This window comes from Cucumis sativus, chromosome 2 (assembly GCF_000004075.3).
Source record: "Cucumis sativus cultivar 9930 chromosome 2, Cucumber_9930_V3, whole genome shotgun sequence".
Lineage (NCBI taxonomy): Eukaryota > Viridiplantae > Streptophyta > Magnoliopsida > Cucurbitales > Cucurbitaceae > Cucumis > Cucumis sativus.
In genome coordinates, this window is record NC_026656.2 from 9,980,777 (window position 1) to 9,990,611 (window position 9,835).

At 34.0% G+C, this 9,835-nt stretch overlaps 1 protein-coding gene across 5 annotated transcripts; it reads left to right on the forward strand.

The window, feature by feature from the left end:
• The first annotated feature begins 2,278 nt into the window (after positions 1-2,278).
• LOC101214575 (oxidation resistance protein 1) lies at positions 2,279-6,546 on the forward strand. 5 transcript variants are annotated; one of them, XM_011650827.2, is made up of 9 exons: positions 2,282-2,811; positions 2,954-3,023; positions 3,409-3,887; positions 3,991-4,063; positions 4,142-4,222; positions 4,625-4,688; positions 5,715-5,802; positions 5,888-5,972; positions 6,226-6,546. In XM_011650827.2, the coding sequence occupies exons 2-9, from the start codon at positions 2,997-2,999 to the stop codon at positions 6,262-6,264; spliced, it is 936 nt and encodes a 311-aa protein (XP_011649129.1). In that variant the 5' UTR covers positions 2,282-2,811; positions 2,954-2,996; the 3' UTR covers positions 6,265-6,546. The 5 variants fall into 5 exon arrangements, with proteins under 5 accessions (XP_031737326.1, XP_011649129.1, XP_031737328.1 ...); XM_031881468.1 differs by having other exon boundaries at positions 3,414-3,887; XM_004147139.3 differs by lacking the exon at positions 2,954-3,023 and having other exon boundaries at positions 2,285-2,811.
• The last annotated feature ends 3,289 nt before the right edge of the window (positions 6,547-9,835 follow it).

Consider the following 9,835-nt stretch of genomic DNA (forward strand, 5'->3'; position numbering starts at 1 on the left):
TATTGTTATATATTTAATTATTCTGAATCTAATTGATATATTTGCAACTATTCAATTTTCTTTCTACCATTTATTTTCTTACAAAAGAAAAATTGTTATGAATGCATAAAATTTGAATCTTGTTAATTAAAAGTCAAAACTAATAACAATAATTTCAATTTAAGTCTCTAGGTCGATGAAGTTTAGGGGTGAGCATGGTAGGCCAAAAAACCAAAACGATCGATCGACCCAAATTTGGTCGATAAGAGGAAGGGACAATGTCAATTGGTTTCAGTTTTGTTGTATAAAAAGTTGACTAAATGTCGGTCAATTTGGGTCGGAAGAGCGAGACTGGACTAATCAATCAAACCCCTTTTTTATGTTTATATATATATATGTAATTTTTTTTAGGGTGAAGTGAATTTATTAAAACTTTTATTTATTTATCTTTTGAAAATTTTAAATTTATTAAACTTGCTAAATTCATTTGATAGGTTAAAAAAATCTGGCACATATTATTTATTTACTACTAAAATTTAATGAGAATGGTTTTATTTTGGTAGTATATATTTACCGTCTAAATTTTATGTTTTTATTAACTACCAAAAAGTGGGAGAGAAAAGAAAAAAGAAAAAAGAAAAAAGAAAATCGACCGATCGACAGAAAACTCAGTTGGTCAGTTTTGTTGGAAATGACGATCAAGATTGATTTGGCCATTCTCATACGGACTTGTAGTCGATTGAAGCTGGTTTGGCCGAAAAATCGACTCCAACCAACTGTTGATCACTCCTAATCAAATTTGACCATCCATTAAATTTTGGTTTAACATTAATTAATGGACAACTATCAGACACTTACAAAGTTATTTAAATGTGCGTAAGCTATTAACACAACATAATAGAAAAATAAGATAGCCAGACACTACAATTTAAATGCACGTTGTGAGACCTGTGTTTGAAATAGATGGGTCAAAGTTTTTGACTAAGTAATAATTAGGCATTTTGAGAAGAAACTTGCATTTTGAAGTCTACGTTAAGATGAGGTGAGACAAGAAGGCGCTAGGTGTTTAAGGATGTTTAGGCATTTTTAAAGTTCATGCAAAATAAAATTAGATTTGACAAGGGTTAATGTGTAAGAATAAGGAATAAACATGATTAAGTAAAATGTTAAGCTTACATGTGTAAAGTTATAAGTAGGAGCTAGCAATTTAAGAGGAGTTCAAGGATGACTAATCTGGTTTCATATTAGTATAAATATGACTTAAGGATTAAAAAGGCAGTGGGTTTTTTGAGGTTTTTCCAAGTGTTGAAGCAGTGAAGGGAAAGTTTAGACGAGAATAAGAGCTAAAGCTAGGCGTTTGAGCTAAAGAAGGATCAAGTCTTAGTGAGTGACTTTAAATGTGTTTTGTACTTTAAAGTTTTCTTTTAAATTTCATGTTGATTTATAATGGTGTTTTATACTTGAATATCTCAAAGGAAAGCTTATATTTAAATAAGAGCTTTTATATTGTTTAAATAAATGTGAGATTGTATTCGAATCGTTAGTCTTAATCCCATAAATGAGTTAACTATTACATGCATATAAGAGTATAGGTAGTCATGTAGAAAATGACTGCATGGTGAAGTGAAGTCAGTCAATGCATAAAAGATGTGTATTGTGTTTGACGTCCTGAGCAATGGGGAGTGAGCCAAGAGATTCTCAAATAGTAGTATAAACACAAGACGATGAGTCTTGGTGTTGGAAATGGTTCATGTTCTCGGCATCAAAGGGATGCAAGATTAATATGTACGTGTTATGTGATCATGTTATTATGAAAGAAGGTGATGAGCCTGTTTGATCTTGAACAATCTTGTTTATGAGTTGTGTTTTCAAAAGATTTATTTAAAACCCCACTGAGTCTTTGAATTATATTTTAAGTTTTTCCTCCCCAAGTCACAAGGCATTAAGAGAGGTAAAAAGAGACGATGCGGGTGTTAGGTGAGGAAGCTTGACAAGGCGTTTAGTATAAGTTGTTATATTTTTGTATCAAGGAATTATGAAATTTACATGATGTGTTAAGGTTAAGGTTAAGGTTAATAATGATGTTTGTTATCACGTAATGGTTATATTATTTTTAAATGTCAAGTGGTTAAAAGGATTATTCTACATCAAGTAGCTTTGTGCATTACACGTTTTTAAAAAAATTGTATGCGGATGGGTGCATTGCTCACAATCTTTACAAGAGAAGGAGGGGGAGGTTTTTGGTACCCATCTATGCATGGTGATGATGGATTTAAAGTTGTAACTTTTGTATCCAATCTTTAGTCGACGAAAACTCTTTATTAGAGGAGTTTTACAGAAGTGTGCTAATTTTGTGGACAATTTTGCAAGAAAACAATATTTCAACCAAAAATGAATTTGTAAAATTAGGATCCTAAAATGGAATATGCGAAAGCGAAATGGGAAGGAAGTTTCAAAATCAGCGCCAAAGGGCGAGTGGGAAAATCTTTGACAGAGAAGCTCAAATCTCCACCTTTCTCTTTTTCTTTTTTCGTAATTTCGTAATTTTCCTTCTGGATTTTGATTGTCATTCATCGCCACACGCCACATACCACCGCCTTCCCTTTCCTTTTCTTTGATTTCTTCAATCATGGGGAACCCATTTCCAAAGCTTGAAGCTTTCACAAACCCCACTTTCAAACATTGATTCTTTTTTTTTTTTTTTCTTTTGTTTTTCGACCCAACCAAATGCAGGCTATGAAGGAGAAAGTCTCTGAGAGGTTCTCCGGCCTCTTCTCTAATTCCACCAGTTCCGAATCCTCCAAACCACCTCCCCCTGATCCTCGTACTCAGGTTCTTGTTTTTGTCTTCTGTTTGTTCGGTTGTTATGTATATGATGTTTTTCGCTTCAATTATATGCTGGAATGGTTGTGTGATTCCTTGGCATTGTGCTTTTTTTGTGGGTATTGGATATGGGATTAATGGTTTCGTCTAGGGCTTTGAAGAAGGGATGCCACAGACCAAAATAATGTTTGGGTATGACTCGGGATGAATTACTGTTTGAGGTATATAAGGCCTGAGTTAGGTTTCATACACGTTCTTGGTATTTGATTCACATGTGCTTACATTTTTTTGTACTTGTAGTTTTTTGGTTTTGTTTTCTAACCGTTAAAAATTGCAATAGCTCGAGTGTTTGAAAAGGTAATAGGCCTGAGGCTGAGATTACCAGAAGTAGAAGGTCTGTTTTGTAATTGTAACTTGCAACTTGGAAGTATATGGCGTAGGCTTAGTTTCTCGAGTTCATCTAATATTGGGTTTTAGAACTCCTTGATTGATATGCAAAACTAGTGTACGAGAAAGTTTCATTTTTATGCTTTATCTCTTTTCTTCCACGGATTCATTTGTCAATTTCATTGCATGTTGGGTTGTGACATGGTTTCAATTATGTAGGCCAGGCCAAAATCGAAAGGAAGAAAATCTCTGTCTTCATATTTATCCTTAATAATCCCTTCCATACATGGGTCTAAACCTTCTGCTTCTCGTCAAGACACTGATGCAGTTCAATCTCCCTCAGTTCGATATTGTGATGCAAACAATGATTTCCAGGAGGAAGGCTCAGATACTTCTTTAGGATGTAGTATACCATTCAAGACGGAAGAAATACCTAGACATCAGGGTGAAAATAAGGATTGTGGTTCAGCATATGATGAGGGAAAACTGAATAAACTAGGAGTTGAGTATGACTCGGCATGTAGAAAGAGCACTTGTAGTTCAGATGGGTTTGAAGAAGCTATGGAGCGACCCACTCCAAGAAACCCTTTATCAGACCTCATGTATGAGTCAGCTTTTATCACTTCACACTTGTATGAATTCCTTGGGTGTTGTCTTCCCAACATTGTGAAAGGGTGCAAATGGGTCTTACTGTACAGGTAGTTCAGCTGAAATATTATAGGTTTAACCCATGGTGAATTAACTTTTTTAATTTTGCATTTGATCTGTGATCCAATTCATTACATTTCAAATGAAGGGCAGTACGATGAAGCATGGTATATCTCTTCAAACTCTTATTCGCAACAGCCACAATCTTCCTGGCCCTTGTTTACTGGTATGCTGTCCGATGGATGTATGTGTTTCACTGACGATTGAGTTTTTAAATACTAAAACTTCCATTATTTTGATCTAGATTGTTGGAGATACTCGAGGTGCTATATTTGGTGGTCTTCTAGAATGCCCGTTGAAGGCTACAGCCAAAAGAAAATATCAAGTTGGTACCTTTTTCTTGTAACTCTATTCCCTGATTCCCCTCTAAACGGTAGCACTTCGATAGCATTTTTTATCCTGGGGGAAGGGAGGCAATTGCCTTTTAGAAGTTCTTTTAGCTGCTTCATTTTAATTATTTAGTTCTCTCCAGTTTCAACTTGACTTTTGTTAGGTTAAAATTAACTATTAAACTTGTGTTGTCTTTGGCCATAGTAAGAAACCAAATACCAAGCTATATTCTTAAGAATTTTTTGTGAATATGGCTTTGTATCACAGTAGTTTGTGGCTCCTGAATAAATGTAAGTTAATCTGTAAGTTAAGATTGTTATGAACTACGTAGGCCTATATTTCTTTATCCTTTATATTGCAACTACAATCTAAACTTTGATGGTTGTGTATTTGATAGGGAACTCACCAGACATTTGTTTTTACAACGAAATATGGTGACCCAAGGCTTTTTCGAGCAACTGGTGAATATTCTGTTTTTGCTTATCACGCATGTGTTCATGTGTTTGTTATTGCCTTATCGGAGGATTCAAAAGATATCAGTCCTATATTATCTGTTGCGTCTTCAGTTTATGAAAGTTTTCTTCTGTGGATAATAGATTTTGATAGATCAGATAGCTTATAATCAAATTATGTCATTTCTGTCTGGGTATATATAAATATATGAATGTTGAGGAAATTCATGGACTCCATTTTCCCCTTTCCCTTGTTTTTATTACATTTCTTCCACAAAAGCGGCATACATTTCTTCTAGTATCCCTATGTTGGAGGGCTTCTTTCTTGTATGTTCATCTGAGGTGAGACTTTCCTGACAAGGAGGCCGTTGATATGTCCTTGCTTGATCCTTTACAAGGAGTCTGCCTTCTATTGGGATATAGTGATAGACTGATAGTCCTATTTGTCTCTATTGAAGTTTCTAGGGTTTTTCTCTTGTAGATTTGAAGTCTTTTGTATGGCTTCTCGTGAGGGCATTTTCATCAACTTTGTCCATGGTATTGGGCGTCAATGGTGGATTCTCAAGTAACAAATGTGAATTGGTTTGAATCATATATTCATATTCTATGGATATGTTACTTTGCTTGAAAATCTATGACATACGTTTGGAGACTTTTAGAGTTCGTTGGGGTCCAAGTGGATATTGTCATGTGCGGATGAGTAGTTGATTTTTCTTTCCTGATCTGTGAGAGGAAGAGTTTCTTCTGTGAAGTACCCCCCCACTTTAACCATTTAGTCTGAGAGAAACATTAATGGTGTAGCGTGGAGGGGTATGGAATTTTACACATTGCATGCTCACCTTTGGGTCTCCTGACAATGTTTTTTGTAATTACCAATCTCCAATTTTCTTGGTGCAATTTTTTCTTGGCTTTTGATTTTATACCTTCGTTATTTGTTTTTCATTGAACAAAGAAACTGGACTTTATTATCTCTTCTCAGGCAATCTTTCCCAAGAGGCTATAATTATGTTATTTTTGTCCATGGCATTGATGCAGGAGCCAACCACTATTATTATATTTGTTTGAAAGATTTACTGGCACTTGGAGGCGGTGGTAGCTTTGCCTTATGTTTGGATGGTGACTTGTGAGTTGGTTTTCCCTTGGAACTTTTGTCCACCACTCTTGTTATACGGTAGAATTTACTAGATTGTTTTCTTTCTTGTAACAAGATTAAGTGGAACTAGTGGACCGTGTGACACATTTGGTAGCTTATGCTTGGCGCATGACCCAGAGTTTGAGCTAAAAAATGTTGAGGTAAAATTAAAATACCAAACATGCATAGCTTGAATATCCCTCAATTGAATGGATGGTAGATTCATCATTTTAAAATATCATAAAATTCGATGGGAGGTACTCAAATAAGTCACCTTTATTATATCATGTGCTTTATGTGACGTAGTACGGTATTCTATTGCCCACTGCTATGCACGTCTGTTATTCCTCTATACCTTTAAGTAATATAAAGTGAAAGTGCTGGCTTTTACATTAGCTTTTGTGGTTCTTGCAGTTGTGGGGTTTCACACATGCATCAAGATACTTCACCTGAAGATTTGTTATAGTTCTTTTCAGAGTTTGTGCTCATATTTAAGTTTGTGATTATATTATTTATTTTTTGTTTTGTTCTTTTAACAGTTTTAATGATTATTCAATTAAAACGATCTACCATAAAAAGAAGCCTTTACCTTTTTTTTGGGTGTAACTTCATCTATTTATCAGATTAACAATTCTTTTGTATTGTTAGTTCCAAGTGTAGACCAAATGTCAAGAATTAGTGAATTTGAATGACATTTCATGCTTCTTATTGATATTGATTGAAGCATAGTATTGACGTTTCTAGTTTCCCCTTGATGAACATTGACAGACGACCGACATCCATTTCACTCAGATTCTCATTAACAATGCAGCCAGTAATGAAAAAAAGAGAAATTTAGAATGCTCAGGAATTAACTTCTCGTGATCGAATTATATAAATATGTATTAAATCAAACTGTGATGTTTGCATCTCTTTAGAAAACTACTCATAGGTTTAGCGAGCCCGTAATCCTCAGTTTTAGGTGGCAGGTTACTTTGTTACCTTAGACCTTTGATTGGTCCTTTTATTTTAGTATATATTGGTTAAACTGACTTCAAAATCATCATCTCTGGTGATAAGCTGCTGCACCTATGAAGAAAGAAAATACTCTAAAGGAGTTTTCTTCCGAGGAGGAAACTCCATCTTGCTTCTTGGAGGAGAGAATGGGAGAGATCTCTTCTTGTAAGGATTGGGTTCTTGTTTCTCCTTTTAGAAGGAAAAAGACCTATGAGGGTGATCCCTCCTGTGAAGTTGGATCCCTCTAATTTGAAGATTCCTTCCTTATGAACGAGTGAGAGAGAGCTTTGAGAGAGAGCTTTGAGTATTTTTCATTTATCGTAACAATTATTTTCTGGATTCTTAGAGTGATGTGTGTTAATTTAAGGCTTGGGTTGCTTTACCTAGATGCTTAGACATGGAATTGGCTTTTTCTCGTGAGATTTTGGTTAAGTTACACTCATAGATCAACATGTTTTTTGAGTTTTGATTCCCTGGATTGTTGATAGATTCTCAGTAGCTTGAAAGGCGCTACAGTTCAAATTCTATCTCGTTATCATTCTACATATCATAAATTAAATTGTTTATGTGCAGTTTATTACTTACACCACTTGCCAATAGCAGATGGACGGGTAAGAACTCTCTCCTCTCTTGATCATATTGAACTAATATCGGCTGTCTTTTATTAATTGATCCTCTTGTATTGTATGCATGCTAATAGAAATCCTGAACACAAATTAAGAAGAATGGACCCCCGTCCCCCCCAATCAGGAAAAAGAGAGAGAAACATGGGAGACAGTTGGATATGACAAGCTTGCAGTTATGGGAAAAGTAGCTGCAAGTTTGTCTGAGTAATATCAGTGAAGAGAGCCAAAAAACAAAGAAAAGGGCCAAGGGCCATAAACATAAAAGAGTTGAATATATTCACTTCACAATGATTCACTAGTATACTTGATAAGGTGCCTTTCAAAATGGGATTCTCTCATTAGTTTGAAAGCCTTATCCTCCAATTAAGGTCATTTGATATGATTTGGGGATGCCTTGAATTATCTTTTGCCAAAGTACCCCATGTCATAATATGGAAGGGGAGAGGGGGAGGGGGAGGGGGAGGGGTGGCAATTGAACAAGAATATATAGAACTTGTTAAACCAAATCCTGACATGATAGGGGCATTTATAAAATTTAGACAGCCTTTGTAGGTGTCCTGTGATTTGGTTGTAAACACCTTTGTTTCAATCAAACATTTTTACTGACAAAGTTGCATTGCATTATGGTTTTATTTATTCCCTTCAGCTAGGGCCTCCCTCTTATTTCCCTTATAAATGACACATTTCATGTGCTTTTTTCTGCCTTGGCATTCGTAAGCATCATCTTTCTCTTAAGAATTTGTTTACCCTGAAAACAAAACCAACCAAAATGTTATAGCAGGAAAATGAATACGGGACCCATGAATTTGGGTTTATAAATCTATGGAGCAAAAGGATGAATTCTCAATAGGTACACAAAATACTGTAGAAATTGCATCCTTCCATCGCCTCAATGCTTGGAATATGTTTCATCTTTAGTAAAGGCAAAAAGTGTCCATAAGATCTATGGATTGGAACAATATCTATGAACTGCGAAACAGCATAAGGTTCATAACATGGAGGAAATTGAGTTAGGCAACTGAACCACTTCCAAACATCACCTTCTCTCTCTCTCTCTAGCTCTTTATTATATGTCTATGTTTTACTTAGATTAGAAACGATTGGTCGCTCCTTTAGAGGGAATTTTGTTGCCAAATGTGGCAAATGCTTGAAGATCTACTCATTAATAACAATATTGGAGCTTATGAAGTAAACTGGTTTGGAGTTTGATTAGAACCTTGGTTTGTGTAGAATGTTATGTTTAAATTACATCGTTGGATTTTTAATTAAGAAGTCAATAATGGTATAATCTATTGCACGTACAATTTGTAAATAAGGAATAATATTTAAATTACATAAATTAAATTTCTCTTGGTTTTGGTAATCATTTGATTTTTTTTTTTTTTTTTGAAAATTAAGGCGAGCCCAAATTAGGGGAATTTTTTAAAAACTAGTTAAGAATTTTCATATTTGTATGGGAAATAAGACCAAAACCCAACATGAAATGGTTTGCCCAACTTCTCCTATTTGAACTCAATAGTAAAATTGTTACAAAATATTTATTCTATCGGTGTCCATCAATGATTGGAAGGTGATAGTAGTTCATCAGTGATTCTTGTAAATATTTTGGTTTATTTTATTATAAAATTTGTTACAAATATAACGGTTAGATTCAAAGTGCTAATAGAGTTTGCTATGTTGGTAATGACCTAAGTTATTGACATTCACTTATTATTATAATATGTATTATAATCCCTAAATTTGTTATTAATTATAACTCTATCCTTTAGTTTTTCATCTTTGATGTGTTAGCACATCATATTTATAAATATCTTTGAACTATACATTATGGTATGGTTTTATTTCTCATATATTTCAAATACAACTATAAACTTACTTTTTCTTTTGTTGTAAAATTGGTAACATATGTGGTGTGATAGCCATTTTTCTTTCTTCAAATACTAGGAAATATGAGATGAGAGGTTCGATCTAAGTGATCGACTAAATCCAAGTGCTTGGATTACATCGATCTATTTTCCGTTGATGGTCAATAATTTATATATATATTTTTTATATTTTTTTTTCAGTTCATGTGTATTTAAAATATTTATAATATTGAAGAAATGAATATGTATGAACTATATTCTTTTCCTTCCAAAATAAGGTACTAGACACAGAAAAAAAAATCTCTCAATTATATATATATATATATATATATATATATATATCAAAGTAGAGACACATAAGATGTTATTTCCTTTTTAACTCTAACATCAAAATCCCTCTCACACCATGCAGTTTTTATATTTACACATTATGTAGTTAATGAAATGTTATATATGACATTAAAAGAAAGATTTAGTTCCATCAAATTATAGCATGGTTAAATTGATTTCAAGTATGTATTATGAACTTTGAGATCA

Excerpts from the sequence above, each read along its gene's own strand:
- LOC101214575 (XM_004147139.3), top strand. The coding sequence starts at position 2,707 with ATGCAGGCTATGAAGGAGAAAGTCTCTGAGAGGTTCTCCGGCCTCTTC. Across the intron at positions 2,812-3,408 it reads CCCCTGATCCTCGTACTCAG|GCCAGGCCAAAATCGAAAGG; the intron begins GTTCTTGTTTTT and ends TCAATTATGTAG. Across the intron at positions 5,973-6,225 it reads TTGAGCTAAAAAATGTTGAG|TTGTGGGGTTTCACACATGC; the intron begins GTAAAATTAAAA and ends TGGTTCTTGCAG.